This window comes from Mesocricetus auratus, unplaced genomic scaffold (genome assembly GCF_017639785.1).
Source record: "Mesocricetus auratus isolate SY011 unplaced genomic scaffold, BCM_Maur_2.0 Super-Scaffold_100691, whole genome shotgun sequence".
NCBI classification, from domain to species: Eukaryota; Metazoa; Chordata; class Mammalia; order Rodentia; family Cricetidae; genus Mesocricetus; species Mesocricetus auratus.
Window position 1 is genome coordinate 46,686,081 of NW_024429267.1, and position 15,708 is coordinate 46,701,788.

The 15,708-nt window shown below is 42.5% G+C and overlaps 1 protein-coding gene across 5 annotated transcripts in view; it reads right to left on the minus strand.

Moving 5' to 3' along the window:
- The window catches only part of Arih2 (ariadne RBR E3 ubiquitin protein ligase 2), a 55,484-nt gene that overhangs the window by 16,505 nt on the left and 23,271 nt on the right, over positions 1-15,708 (minus strand). For all 5 annotated transcript variants that reach the window (XM_040739499.1, XM_040739497.1, XM_040739498.1 and 2 more), the window contains 2 exons: positions 3,376-3,443; positions 283-346 (listed from right to left, as the gene is read on the minus strand). In XM_040739499.1, coding sequence (XP_040595433.1) covers positions 283-346; positions 3,376-3,443 — 132 coding nt within the window. The remainder of the gene's footprint in view (positions 1-282; positions 347-3,375; positions 3,444-15,708) is intronic.

Below are 15,708 nucleotides of genomic sequence, written 5' to 3' on the forward strand. Positions count from 1 at the left end.
GGCAGCTCCCAACTGTCTGTAACTCCAGTTTCAGGGGATCTGATACTTTCATAGGCATACATTCAGGGAAAACAAGAATGCACATGAAATAAAAATAAACAAATTAAGAAAAAGGCGGTGGTGGCCAACACCTTTAATCCTAGCACTCAAGAGACAGAAGCAGGTGGATTTCTGTGGGATCGAGGCCAGCCTGATATGCAGAGAGAGTTCCAGGGCAGCTATGGCTATACAGAGAAACCCTGCCTAGAAAAACCAAAAGACAAACAACCAGGAAATACTTGCATGCTTTGATGGATTAGGCTGAACTCGAGCCTCCACAAGCAGCTGAGCAGAATTAGACCTGTACCTAGAAAACAAAAAGGGCAGAAATAGAGAATCAGAAACTGAAGACATTATTAACTCTCAATAACAGAACCATCACATATTGTGCTTGCATTAAAGTTTTTTACCTTGTCAGCACAACAATCCATGTCTATAATTCTAACACTGAGCAAGTTTGAAGTCAATGTATTCTACATAGTGAGTTTGAGGTTATTGCTAATGGTTTCCTTATTGAACCAAGTTTCCTTTTATCTCAATACAAATGTTCTTTTAATTTTTGGGGAGGTGGCAGGGGCAGAAATGTTGGAGACAGGGTTTCACTATGTAGACCAGTTGACCTCAAATTTACAGAGATCCATCTCTGCTTTCTAAGTACTGAGACTGAAGGGTGTGCCTCTATGCACAACTGGTTTTATTTGTTTGTTTCTTTTTTGTTTTTTTTTTTTTTGAGATAGGGTTTCTCTGTCCTGGAACTCACTCTGCACACCAGGCTGGCCTCAAACTCACAAAGTCTTGCCTCCCAAATGCTGGGACTAAAGGTATGAGTCACCACCACCAACACCACCTGGTTGGTTGTTTTTTGAGATAGGGTTTCTCTGTGTAACAGCTCAAGCTGTTCTGGAACTCATTTTGCAGACTAGCCTGGCCCTTTTAGGTCTTGGTATGTTTTATGTTTTGCCTGCATGTATGTATGTACATCATATGCATACCTAGTGCCATGCAGGCCAGGAGAAGGCACTGGATTTCCTGAATCTAGAGTCAGTTGTAAGCTGCCATGTGGTGCTAGGAATTGAATCTGGGTCCTGAGACTGCTCTCAATGGCTGAACCACCTCTCCAGTCCTCAAAAAGGTTTTTTTTTTTGACAGAAAAGATAAATGTCTTCTGATGAGAAGATAGTATAAAATGCAACCATATTAAATACAAAGCTGAAGAATGCATACAGCGTGTTTATGTTATAGAGTTATAAAATTGTAAGAGTATAAAAATATGGGATGAAGATGGAGCTCAGTTAGTAGAGTACTTGCTTAGCATACACAGGATACTGGGTTTGATGTCCAGCACTACAGTAACTTTGGTTGAACATGTATGCAATTTCAGTACTCAAGAGAAAGAGACAGGAGAAGCTACCATGCCCAACCTGAAGATTATTTTTGATTGTCAGGACTTGGGGGTTCCACTGCTCCTGACTTATAGTAGGTAAAGCCCAGAGGTACTGCCAAACTTCATATAGTTTATGCAGTAACACCCCATTCCCCAATAATTATTCCTTCTAATCATTGATCTGTATTCCCATGTACTTCAGCTGTTAAGGGCGGGCAGATCACAAGTTAAAGGCCAGCCTGGGCTACAGAGAAACTTATTTCACCTAGATTACTTAGCAAAATCCTATTTCAAAATAAAGGGTAAAATAGGGCTGGGGATACAGTTCAGTGGGAAAACACTTTGATGGCTCAGAGGTTAAGAGCCCTGATTGCTCTTCCAGAGGTCCTGAGTTCAGTTCCCAACAACCACATGCTGGCTCACAGCCATCCATAATGAGATCTGGTTCCCTCTTCTGGCGTGCAGACATATGTGGAGGCAGGATGTTGTATTCATAATAAATAAGTCTTTAAAAAAAAAAGTGAGAGACAGACACCGAATAATTTCTCCAAGATGTCAACAACAATCACAATGGGTGGGCAGACACTGAAGGATGATAGGGACAAATTCATCTCCCTTTCACCAAGATTAAATTGGACATCTTAACAACTTATTGAACATCCTACCTGTCTAGGACATATTCTAGGTAGTTTTTGTAAATTTGACACAGCTAGAGTCACTGGAGAGGAGGGACCTCTAGATACTGAAGCAATTTCATCTTTCCACTGATCATCTTACCTATCCAGGGTCACGACGACTAGTTTTTATGTCAATTTGACACAAGCCAGAGTCACCAGAGAGGAGGGAACCTTGACTGAGAAAATGCTCCCATAAGATCAGGCTGTAGACCTGGCAGATTAGCACACACTTTTGATCCTAGCACTCAGAGGCAGAGACAGGTCGATTCTTGGGGTTCAAGGCCAGCCTGGTCTACATCATGAGTTCCAGAACAGACAGAGCTACATAATAGCTTTCTCAAAACAAAAGATCAGGCTGTAGGCAAGCCTGAAGGGCATTTTTTTCTTAATTAGTGATGGTGAGGGCCCAGCCCGTTGTGTGTTTTGCCACCCCTGGGCTTGTGGTTCTGGGTGCTACAAGAAGGCAGGCTGAGCAAGCCATGGAGAGCAAGTCAGTAAAATAACACCCCTCATCATGGCCTCTGTATGGCTCCTGCCTTCAGGTTCTTGCCAGGTGTGGATATTCACCTTGGCTTTCCTCAACGGACTGTGATTCAGGATACGTAGCAAATAAACCCCTTTCTCTCCAAGCTGCTTTTAGTTATGGTGTTTCATCACAGCAATAGAAAAGTCAGCAATATACAAGAATTTTAGATTTCTTTTTTTTTGTGATCCACAAATTTTATTTATAATATTTCTGTTTTGTTATCTGATTTTTTTTAAAGATTTATTTATTACATATACAGTGTTCTGTCAACACGCCAGAAGAGGGCACCAGATTGAATTGTAGATGGTTGTGAGCCACCATGTGGTTGCTGGGAATTGAACTCAGGACTTCTGGGGGAGCAGCCAGTGCTCTTAACCTCTGAGCCATCTCTCCAGCCCCTGATTTTTTATTACTAATACGTAAAATAGTAGAATTTCCGTCCACTGAACTGTTTATAAGGCTAGGAAATCTGCTTTCTTATTCAGTCCTTGCTGAATAAGAAAATTGGTGTCTGATAAGAGTTTTATTGAGTTACATTTATGTTAGTGTGTGTGTGTGGTTCACATGCAGAGGTTGGAGGACTTTTTAAAAAAGAGTTGGTTCTCTGATGCGCTCGGCCACTGCGCTCTCTCGGGCTTAGCGGAGGCGGCGGAGAATTTTAGATTTCTAACACACACACACACACACACGCCAAAATGTCAACAAAAATCACAGCGGGCAATTTTATCTCCTTTCCCCAAACATCTTACCTGTCCAGAATCTCTGAGATTTGCCAGTGGAAATTAACTAATATAAGTTTTGCAACTGAATGAGATACCTGTAAGAAACAAACAAACAAAAAACACAAATTTTAACTGTAGTTTTTCATAGAGCTCTATAGTTTGAGAAGTATATATCTACCAGTATCTCATATCCAAATTCTTTCTCCTAGTTACATGCTTTTTTAAGTTACATTTCTTGTACTAGTTATTTTACACATCTCTTGTTCTTGTTCTTTGTTTTCATTAATATTTACTACCAAAAAAAATTAGAAACTCTCACTGAAAACTGAACCAAAACCATCCTTTCTATAGTAATTAAAAATGTTGCTGGGTGGCAGTAGCCCATCCCTTTAATTCCATCCTTTGGGAGGCAGAGGCAGAGGCAGACGTACCTCTGTGGATTCCAGGCCAGCCTGATCTATATAGTTGAGTTCCAGGACAGTAAGCTATATATTAAGATCCTGTCTTGAAGAAAAAAAGTGATATCCAACATAAGCAAGAGAGCTTCCCAACTGGGTTCCCAAAATGTGACGCATATTCTCATATGCTTATGCTATCCTGAGGCCACACACAGAGTATGCTTCTAGTTAGGACTAGCAACACACCTCCTCCAGGCTTTGATTTCTTGCTTTATACTCCATAAACACAAAATAAAGACTTTAAGGTGAAATTAGCAATGGCACATAATTTTAATCTCAGCAGATGAATCTCTTGTGAGTTCAAGACCAACTGAGTCTACAAAGGCAAGTTTCTGGCCAGCCTGTGCTACAGTGAGACCCTGTCTCAAAATAAAAGCTGGGCATAGTGGTACACACTCTTGGGACTTAGAAGACAGAGGCAGGCAGGTCTCTGGTGTATAGACCGTATGTACTCAGGCTAGCCAAGGCTACATGTGAGACCTTGCCTCAAACAAACAAACAAACAAACAAACAAGTAAATAAGAGTTTTGTCATTGTTGTTGCTGCTTTGGTTTTCCAAGACAGGGCTTCTCTGTATAGTTAGACTTAGCTGTCCTAGAACTTGCACTATAGATGAGGCTGACCTCAAACTCAGAAATCCACCTGCCTCTGCCTCCCAAATTCTAAGACTAAAGGTGTGCACCATCATGCTGGGCTTAAAAATCAACTTTAAATCTCTGGATTCACAAAATGCAAAAAGCCCCCAACTGCTAAACATTTTACAACTGGTTTTACATAAAAGCTGACAAAAACCACCAATTCTACTGTGAACTCTTCTTCCAAGAGAGTAAGAGGATACATGCACTACTAAGTTATTTGTGAAAATAAGAACAGAAAAATATCTTATATGTTGCAATGGACAACAGTGTAGTTAGGAATAGTATAGCTACTGACACAGAAAAGGTTTTACTATGGTTTTTCTTTTGAGAGAGTGTCTTTTCTTCCTCAGGTCTGCCATTACAGATGCACATCACCTTGTATATGATAGGCAACCGACTGAGCTGTACTGCCTGCCCCAGAAGTTTACACTTCCAAAGTAGGTTAAAGAAGCAAGCAACAATATAGCATTTGCTTGTTAGGGAACATAATTATCTTATACTAAGTGGAAAGTAAACCAGCTGCAAAACATCATAAGTGTTAAGACAAGGGTGGGAGCCAAAAGGCTGGGATGGGTTTGGAGTCCTAGATCAGGCTTCCCAGAGGAAGCATAGTATTCAGATGTTATTGAAAACATGAAAGGCCAGTAGATACCTCAGGATACAGACATAACTGACCTGTAAGATAGTCCTACCTGGTTCACAGAGATAAACTCAGGAGGAAGACATAGTAACCAACATGGGATTCCCCAACTCTGGAGCTCAAGTCATCCCTGAGACTAAACAAGGCATATCCCAGAACAACATTATCTGAAGCCATTCAATTAATGAATGCCTTCCTGTCTCACAGGTCAATTGCATCTGGATAAAACCAAGGGTGCAGGCTAGCTGACTTCTCTTGGGGCAGGGGTTCCTACTATCTGTCCATGAAAGAAGGGCAGACTATACACATTGTTAAACAGTTTTCTTACTGGGGCCCATGGAGACTTTTGGCCAAGGTTCCTAAATCATGGATAGTAATGTCTTTTAACTATTACCATAGTTCATCTCAATAGACCATTAACAACAAAGTGAAGTGACATACCAGTTATTTTAAATTTTAGTAGCTGCATAAATACAGTTGTTAGGTACAAATTTTATTTCACATTTAGATAAGGTCTCACTACTTAGCCTTGTTTGGCTAAGAACCTACTATGCAAAACTAAGAGAGATCCACCCGTCTGCCTTTTGAGTATCGACATTAAGGATGTATGCCACCATGCAGGGTCACTCCCCCAACCCCTTACAGCATCTCACTACTTAGTGATGTAGCCCACGCTGGTTCCAACTTGTGATCTGTGGTGGTTTGAGAGAAAAAGGCCCCCAACCAGAGTGGCACTATTAGGGGGCATGGCTTTGTTGGAGGAAGTATGTGACTGCAAAGGCAGGCTTTTATGTGCAATCCACACCCAGTGTCTCAGACCACTTCCTGTTGCCTGTTGTCAAGATGTAAGGACTCTTAGCTCCTGCTCTAGCACCATGTCTGCCTGCAGCTGCCTTACTTCCCGACGTGAGGATAATGGACTACCTCTGTACTGTAAGCGAGTCACCTCAATGAAATGTTTTCCTATATAGAGTTGCCACAGTTATGGTGTCTACTCACAATAGAAACTTCAGTAAGACACCACCCTTTTGCCTTAGCCTACCATATGCTGGGGTATGGTGTGTCCTACCACACCTATTTACAAATGCTTGTGCTCTGATCCTCAGCTTTTGCCTCCTGAGTGCTGAGGACCAACGTGTGACTTTGCTCAACCACATCAACTGCTTTTCACCCTGACTTCTGTTTGATTTGTACTTAGAGATAACCTTGAACCCTCCTGTCTCCTGGGATCACAGGTATGGGCCACTAGATTCAGCTGTTCTGACTTCCAAGCATCTTCTTATAGAGCGGGCATGGGCCCAGCAAAGGCACTAAAATCACCACAGAAGACTTAGATGGAGTCTGTAAGCTAAAAAGAAAAAGGGGGTCAGTGCTGCCCTGCAAAATTACATAAAGCCTATACAACTGGATCAGGATTAGATACCTACTCAATAATGGTGATTAGTTAGTAATTTATGTGTGCTCATGTAAATGTGTATGCACATACTCAGGGGTCACATGACAAATTGAGGTATCAGTCCTGTCTCTGTCTAGCATCTTTTTTTAGACAAGGTCTTTGGTTGTTTGCATTTTAATACACCAGGCTAGCTTAAAAGCAATTGATTCTTCTGTCTCCACCTGTTTGATTGTGGGGTTATAGGTATGAGCTACCAAGTCTGGTTTTACATGGTTTTGGGATCTAAACTCAGATCCTCACACTTCTGTAGCAAATACCTTACCCACTGAACCCAACACCACATACTGATATTAATCTGCGGGTTTTCAAAAGAAATTTTGTGGGGGTTGAAGAGATGATGACTTAGAGGACAAGAGCACTGGCCGCTATTCCAGAAGTCCTGAATTCAATTCCCAGCAACCACATGGTGGGCCACAACCACCTATAATGAGATCTAGTGCCCTCTTCTGGCCTGCAGGCATAAAGAACATTGTATATATAATAAATAGATCTTACAAAAAAAGAGGAATTTTCCTTTTAAAAAAATGGAATTTAAGCCGGGCGTTGGTGGCGCACGCCTTTAATCCCAGCACTCGGGAGGCAGAGGCAGGCGGATCTCTGTGAGTTCGAGACCAGCCTGGACTACCAAGTGAGTTCCAGGACAGCCTCCAAAACCACAGAGAAACCCTGTCTCGAAAAACCAAAAAAAAAAAAAAAAAAATTTAAGGTACTTATTTGAACACTTTACTTAGTCTGATTCCTTGATTTCAACAACACTAATAGTCACGACAAAGCCTCAGAATTAACACAAGAGGAAGAGCTCACTTACACTAACAAGTGGCTCTGTTGACGCCAGAAATGTACTGATTAGAAGTCTGTGTATATCCCAGCAGTTGAGTTTTCGTAAGGAAAGATGACAAAGGACTGGAGAGATGTCTTTACAGTTAAAGAGCACTTGCTGCTCTTGCAGAGAACCTAGGTTCATTTTCCAGCACTCACTATGGTTGATAACTACCAATAACTTAAGTTTCAAGGGACCTGAACACTTCTGGTACCCATGGACTCCAGGCACACACATGGTGCACATCTATACATACAGACAAAACACATACACACATAAAATAATAAACCACTTGAAAAGAAAGAAAAAAGACAAGCATTTAAAAACCGACAGTGGCGGGGCACGGTGGCTCCTGTCTTTAATCCCACCACTGGGAAGGCAGAGGCAGGTGGATCTCTGTGAGTTCAAGACCAAGCCTGGTCTACCAAGCGAGTTCCAGGACAGGTTCCAAAATACAGAGGAACCCTGTCTCGAAAAACCAAAAAGAAAAGTGACTATGTTATATCCACAGTTTGCAGACACTATGAATCTGAAGGAATTCTGAAACCACTAATTCACGGAAAATATGGCAAGATTGGACCTTATCCAGTCAGCACATAAGGAGAAGCTGTATCAGTGGTTCTCAACCTTCCTAGCGCTTCGATCCTTTAATAGAGTTCACCATGTTGTGATGACCCAACCATAAAATTATTTCATTGCTACTTTATAAGTGCAGTTTTGCTACTGTTATAACTAATAATGCAAATATCTGTGTTTTCCTATGGTTGTATGCACCTCCTGTGAAAGGGTTGACTGAACCTCAAAGGGGTCACAAGCCACAGGTTGAGAACTGCTGATCTATAAGAAGCCAGATGTCAAAGAGCCCTCCAAGGAAAACACCACAGGGATGGAAGAGGACAAGTAGTGAGTAGTACTTTAGAAGAGAGCACCAGATCTTAGTCAGTACAGCAACCATGTGGTTGCTGGGAATTGAACTCAGGACCTCTGGAAGAACAGCCAGTGCTCTTAACCTCTGAGCCCACCAATGCTTTTTTTTTTGTTTTTCGAGACAGGGTTTCTCTTTGGCTTTGGAGGCTGTCCTGGAACTAGCTCTTGTAGACCAGGCTGGCCTTGAACTCAGAGATTTTTTTTTTTTGGTTTTATGAGACAGGGTTTCTCTATATTGTTTTGGAGGCTGTCGGTCCAGCACGGCCTGGAACTCACAGAGATCCGCCTGCTTCTGCCTCCTGAGTGCTGGGATTAAAAGGTGTGCTCCACCACCGCCCATCCCACTAATGCTTTTTAATACTCCAAGAGTACAGTAATTTATTCCAAACCCTTTAAAAATCAACTCCCCAGGGTGCTGGAGAGAGCTCAACTGTTAAGAGCACTTGTTCTCCTAGAGGACCTAGGTTCTATTCCCATAATCCAAATGGTGGCTCACAACCACTTATAGTTCTAGTTCCAGAGCATGACACTCTCTTCTGACCTCTTAGGGGAACCAGGCACACACAAGGGACATATACATACACATAAGCAAAACAAGGCATAATGTGCACACATTTCTAAGACAATCTTTTAAAATCTGGAATTATATGTTTTGTTGGGGGGGGTTCTCATCATGTAGCCCCCTAGCTGGCCCTGAGTCTATACAGCCCCATGTGTCTCTGTGCACCGTGCCCTGGGTTTGCTGTTGGGGTTTGTTTTGTTGGGACTGGACAAGAACTCAGAGATGTGCTTGCTTTTGCCTCTCAAGTGTTGCTTTCTGATACAAAGTCTCATGTAGCCCAGGCTGGTCTAATCCCTATATGGCTGAAGATGACCTCCTGGACATCCTGCTTCTACCTCCTAATCTTTAGAATTGCAAGCATGCTCCACCACACCTGATTTGTGCGCTGGAGGTCACCACCAGGCTTCAGGAATGCTAGAGAGGGACTCTACTTACTGAACTACACCCTCAGTCCCAAACTAGACATTTGTTTAGTATTATTCTATTATTATTTATTACTATGTAACCAATAACTGTGTAGGAATGATAGTGTCGGTTATTGTTGAATAACAAACCATCCTTAAACTAGAGAAACAAAACCTAAAAACCTCAGCAAAACAGGTAATAAAAGCACACTACCTGAATTTGGCATCACATTCAATATTAAGAAAGTAGCATGAGGGCTGGAGAGATGGCTCAGAGGTTAAGAGCACTGGTTGCTCTTCCAGAAGTCCTGAGTTCAATTCCCAGCAACCACATGGTGGCTCACAACCATCTGTATAGAATCGGACTTCCTCTTTTGGTCTGCAGGCAGAACACTGTACATAAAATAAATTAACCCTGAGTTTGAAGCCAGCCTGGCCTACAGAGATAGCTCCAGGATAGCCAGGCCTTACAAACAAACAAACAAACAAAAAACCCATAATGATAGAATCAGGAAGCAAGGCTATATTTATGATTTGATTTATATGAAATTTCTAAAAGAGACAAAGCTTCAAAGACAAACAGTAGTTGCTTAGGACTAAATGTGGGGACTGACTGCAGACACAATGAACTTTTGGAGTGATGGAAATGTTTCAAAGTTGGGAATTGTGGCAGGGTGTGGCAGTGCACGCAGAGGCAGAGGCAGAGCATCTTTGTGAGTTTGAGGCCAGCCTGGTCTACATAGTGAAACACGATCTCAAGAAACAAAGCAATACAAGGATTCTGGTAATTGCCAAACAGATGTAACAGACATATAAATTAAAACATATAACTGAATGTTTTAAATTGGATGAACTTAATTCCTATATGAGAATTTCTGTAAAGCAAAGCTGGGCATGCTAGCACTCAGGAGGCTGAGGCTGAGCCTCGCTTGAACTACTAAGTGAGTACCTAGTCTGCTAGGGCTTCATATAAAACCCATATTTAAAAAGAAAAAAAAAAGCTTGCTGTTGGTGGTGCACACCTTTAATCCCAGCACTCAGGAGTAAGAGGCAGCCGGATCTCTTTTGAGTCTGAGGCCAGCCTGATCTACAGAGTGTCTTCCAGGACAACGAGGGTTACACAGAGAAACCTGGTCTTGAAAAACAAAACATAATTGTCTCAAAAAAGTATATTAAACAAACAAAAAGTAAAACATCATAGTGCACACCTACAATACCAGCAGGAGGTTGGAGGATCAGGAGGAGTTCAAAGTCATGGTTGCTTAGCAAGTTCAAGACGAGCCTGTGCTCTATAAGACCTTGTCTCAAAAACAAATCAATAATCTAAAAAACTAATTGGGCCCCTGAGATATTAGTATAAGTGAATGATCTCTATCCAAGCTTCAAGAACTAAAGTCAATCCCTGAAAACCATGGAAGAAAAGAACTCTTAGAAGCTGTCCTCAAATTTCACAGGTGCACTCACACATAACATCACACACAATAATAAAATTAAGAGAAATGTTCAGGAAAAGAATAAGGCATAACCACATGTGTGGGGACATCTTGTTCATATAACAAATAAAGCTTGCCTGAAGATCAGAGGGCAGAGCTAGCCATTAGCTAACCATGGAGGTCTGTACAGACTGACTGAGACGGCTCGGTAAAGAGAATATAAGTGAGATGAGACAGTTTGGAGGACTTAGTAGAGGTAAGAGGTCTCTCTGTGGCTGGCTCCTTCTCTGACCTTTCAGCATTTACCCTGCTATCTGACTCCGGGTTTTTATTATTAAGACCTATTAGAATTTGGGTTACACACATTTCTAATTTTTCATAATAAAAGTTGTAAGACAGATCTTAATGGCAACTGTGGAACTACAAATTACTCATAGTGCTAATCCCCATCCAGGAAAAGAGGACCTGGTTGTCAGTCCACATAACCCTATCTAGCTGCTTAATAATGTTTGGGTTTTTTTGTTTTGTTTTTTCTAGACAGGGTTTCTCTGTGTAGCCCTGGCTGTCCTGGAACTCACTGTGGCCTCATACTCAGAGGTCCTCTACCTCTGCCTCCCGAGTGCTGGGTGAGACTGAAGGCGAGCATTTCCTCAGTTGTTTAATAATGTAATGCCTGGCTGTGCATACTTATTTTTTTAATTAAATTTATTTATACTTATGTATGAATGTTCTGCATGTATGCCTGCAGGCCAGAACAGAGCACTAGATCTCATTATAGATGGTCGTGAGCTACAATGTGGTTGCTGGGAATTGAACTGAGGACGACCTCTGGAAGAGCAGCCAGTGCTCTTAACCCATGAGTCATCTCCCCAATCCTATGACTACTTACTTTTAAAGTATGGTACTGAGCCTATGGAGGGAAGAAGAGAAAAATAAAGAGGATCCTGGCTAGTTTCCACTGAACAAACAGCAGAGATCTACTGGGTACTTGGACGACGACAGTGATGATGTGTGGAGCTGCTCATGTTAGAACTGCAGGTGGTAAGACTCAATGTGCACTCCTGGATACGCAAACAGAGAACTGTGAAATACATAGGGAGGGATGCAGGGAGAGACTAGGACTTCTGGAAGACAGCGGTTATCAATCCCCTGCAGACATGATTAGTAAAACAGTTCCACCATACCGACAACAGGTGTGCGGTCAGGACACCGTCAGCATTCTCACAGGAGATCAAAGCCTCATCAAAGCACACTGGGCTGCTTTTATGTCTGGTTCCATCTAAATGTCCTAAAGTATAAGTCTCCTTTGCCGTGTACTTCTATGTTCATTCTGTTTTTTCCTAAAGTGTCCACTATTCCAAAGATTGTGTCCCTAGCCTACTCAGTCACAGCTAGGCAGAATCAACATTACAAACACCCTTTACTTTTACATGACATTCAAAAGGGACTTGCACTTCTATATTTTAAGAAAAATGTTTATCATTTTTTTTTTGAGACAGGGTCTATATAGACCAGGCTGGCCTTGAACCCAGATCCTCTTGGATTAATGACATGTACTATCAACCCTGATCTAGATTTGATTTTCTTTTTTTTTTTTTTTTTTTCGAGACAAAGTCTCAGTATCTATTGTAAGCTACTTTGAACTCATGGACCTTCCACATCAATTCTCCAGATGCTGGTATTACAGGCAGGAGCTACCATATCTGGAGTGCATTTTTACTTATAACCCTCAAAATTCAAACTCTCCCTTATGACTTTGCTTAAAGCACTGATTTTTATTTTTCTAAAAGTTTAGCTGAACATGATGGTTCATGTCTTCAATCCCTGCACAGGAGGGTCAGAGACAGGTAGACTTCTATGTGTTCGAGACCAACCTGGTCTGCATATTGAGTTCCAGGACAGCCAGGACTATATAATGAGGAGGAGAGCAATGTCCAGGAGGACAAGCACAATCTTGTCCACCACCACAGGGACTGGAGACAGGGCTCAATGGTTAACAACGGGTGACCTAATTCACACACCACATGGTGGGTTTGACACTGTCTCTAACTTGAGTTCTTATTGCAGAACTGGCGCACATGCTGAGGTCAGAAGACAATTTGTGAAGTCAGTTACCTACTTTTACTTTTCGTTTTTTAAGACAGGGTCTCACAATGTAGCTCTGGCTATTCTGGAACTCAATATGTAGATCAGGTTTGCCTCTCAAAGAGATCCACCAGCCTCTGCCTTCCAAGTACTGCGCCACCATGCCCAGTTAATTGCTCCATGAATCAAACTTGGGTGGTGGCCAGGTTTATGTAGCAAAGCATCTTTACCCAATGGCAATCTTGCCACTCCTGTTTTTTTTTCTTTAGATTTTGTTTTATGGCTGCACAAAGCTGATGCACACCTTTAATCTCTGAGTTTGAGGCTAGCCTGATCTACAGAGCAATTTCCAGTACAGCCAGAGAAATACAGAGAAACCCCGTCTCAAAAAACAAACTATTTTAAGATGTTTCCGGCCTTGAATCCTTTGCTTGCACACCACTTGTATGAATGGTGCCCAAGGAAGCCAAAAGAGGGCATCAGACCCCTGGAACTGGAGTTACAAAAGGCTGCCACGTGGGTGCTGGGCTCTTAACAGCCAGCCGTGTCAAATCTCCATTGTTTGTTTGTGACATAAGATTTGTTATGGAGTTCTGCCTGATGGCAAGACTAGAACTTGATATGCAGACTGGCTGGCCTTGAATGTAAGCGGATTCTTCAGCCTCTACCTTGTGAGTACTGGAATAAAGATGTATACCTACTATTTTAACAAAGGTTAACTGATTACACAGTGTGAATTGTAGTAAAAGTCTACGCAATCAACCTGACCAAGTCTAAGATGTCTCATTGAATGTTTTGCTACCAATTTGCCAGTTCCTCAAATGTCACTCAATGCTCCACAAGGAATGTCTGTTAGTCTGCTTACTGGCCTGTCTTTCATCTGTCAACACTGGTCCCTAACCTCACTCAGTGTAACATACACACCAAGATGAAGAACCCTTTCTCACTTGAGCAGGTGCTAGGAAAGAGCTATGACTGTGGTGCTGGGGAGGGAGCAGCCAGCAAGAGCCTCTGAAGAGCAGAGGAGACTCCAGAAGCCACACCCCTGTCTCTGCTTGAGGACTGGGGGATGGGGTGAAAGGTCGTTGGGTGAACTTCATTCCTCAACTTAGGGTTCCTCAGTTTGAAGAAAGACAGGGATGGCACATGCCCAATTTTGGAAAAAACAAGTCCTGGTCTGGCCTTGAACTTGAAAAGCAAACTGCTCGACAGGTGAGAGGCCCTTCTGGCAAAAGAAAAAGCCTGCCAGTGCTGGCCTCACTGAAGAGTGAACAGCAGGCAGCTGGGGAGGGGTCAGTGGAGACACTGCTTGCCAAGCAAGCATGAAGCCCGGCAGTTAGGATCCCCAGTTCCCTTTCAAGCGCAGAGCAGGCTTAGTAGCCTACCTGTACTCCCAGCATGCTCAAGAGTGCCACAGATAGGATCCCTAGGGCACACTGATTAGCAAACTCTGGGCTCAAAGGCCCTGACTCCCTATAGAAGGGGGAGAGCCATTAGGAAGAATACTTGGACCTCTTGTCTCCACAGGAATGCACAAGAACGCACCCAATGTCTGTCCATACACACTTTGAACATGCATGCATATATGAACACGCCACAGATGAGAAAAAAATAAAGGGTGGACACAGCCCCAATTTTCTGGTGGCCTTTTATAGAATCAAAGATGGGGTTAGAGCATAAATCAGGTACAGTCCATCTTTCCTGGCTTTCTGCATTGCCCCGACCCTCAATACTGTAACACGATGATCAGACATTGATGAGTACCTTTCCTTCCAGCCTGAAGGCAGTGAGGTCACTTTTGTTGTCATTTGCTCTGTCCAATGCTCTACATTTACCTATAGCCTCAGTCCAATACAGCATCTTCAGAAAACATTTTAACTGCACACATCAAAAAGGATTGTTTCTAAGCATCAGTGCTTCCCAAAGGTAACAGGCAAACATCTATCACCCTTTTTAGTCTGTATTTGTTGAAATTGAAAGGTTATCTCCTTACGATTGACTTTCAAGCAGTTACCACTTGGGGACACTGTGTTACAGAGGTATCTAAAGAAGTAGGCAGCAGTAGGAAAGTCAAGTTTTCCTTTCTGATTTCAAAGAATCGGTAAGCCGGGCGTTGGTGGCGCACGCCTTTAATCCCAGCACTCGGGAGGCAGAGGCAGGCGGATCTCTGTGAATTCGAGATCAGCCTGGACTACCAAGCGAGTTCCAGGACAGCCTCCAAAGCCACAGAGAAACCCTGTCTCGAAAAACCAAAAAAAAAAAAAAAAAAAAAAAAGAATTGGTAAATATGCCGGGCTCTGGTGGCACATGCCTTTAATCCCAGCAGTAGGGAGGAAGAGGCAGGCAGTTCTCTGTGTGTTCGAGACCAGCCTGGTCTACAGAGCAAGTTCCAAGACAGCCTCCAAAGCCACAGAGAAACCCTGCACCCCCCCCAAAAAAAGAAAGAAAAACAAAAAGAATTGCTAAATATGCTGCTCAATTTTATTCATGCTTCATAAGCAAGGTTAGGGAATGAAGAGGAGAGACCACAGGGAAATTCAGTATTTAGTTAAGATTTCCTCACTGAGATGTAATGACATCCATACAAATATTTTAGCTGCTATTACCAGCAAGTGGTTCCAATCAGAGCTAACAATACAGAAGCCTACAGCCTCAGCATTTCCTAAGATGTTCTAGAGCAGTGGTTCTCAACCTTCTTAATGCTATGATGCCTTAACACAGTTTCTCGTGCTGTGGTGACTTCCAGCCATAAAAATGTAGCCTTTTATGGAGAAATTGTGTTAATGGGGGTGGGGTGGGCTTTGAGCTTTCAAAAAGTCCACTTCAAGCTCAGAGTCTCTTTCTTCCTGCGGTCTGCAGATCAGGATGTAGAACTCTCAACTAATTCTCCAGCATCATGTCTGTCTGAACGACGCCATACTCCCCCGCCCTCCCCCA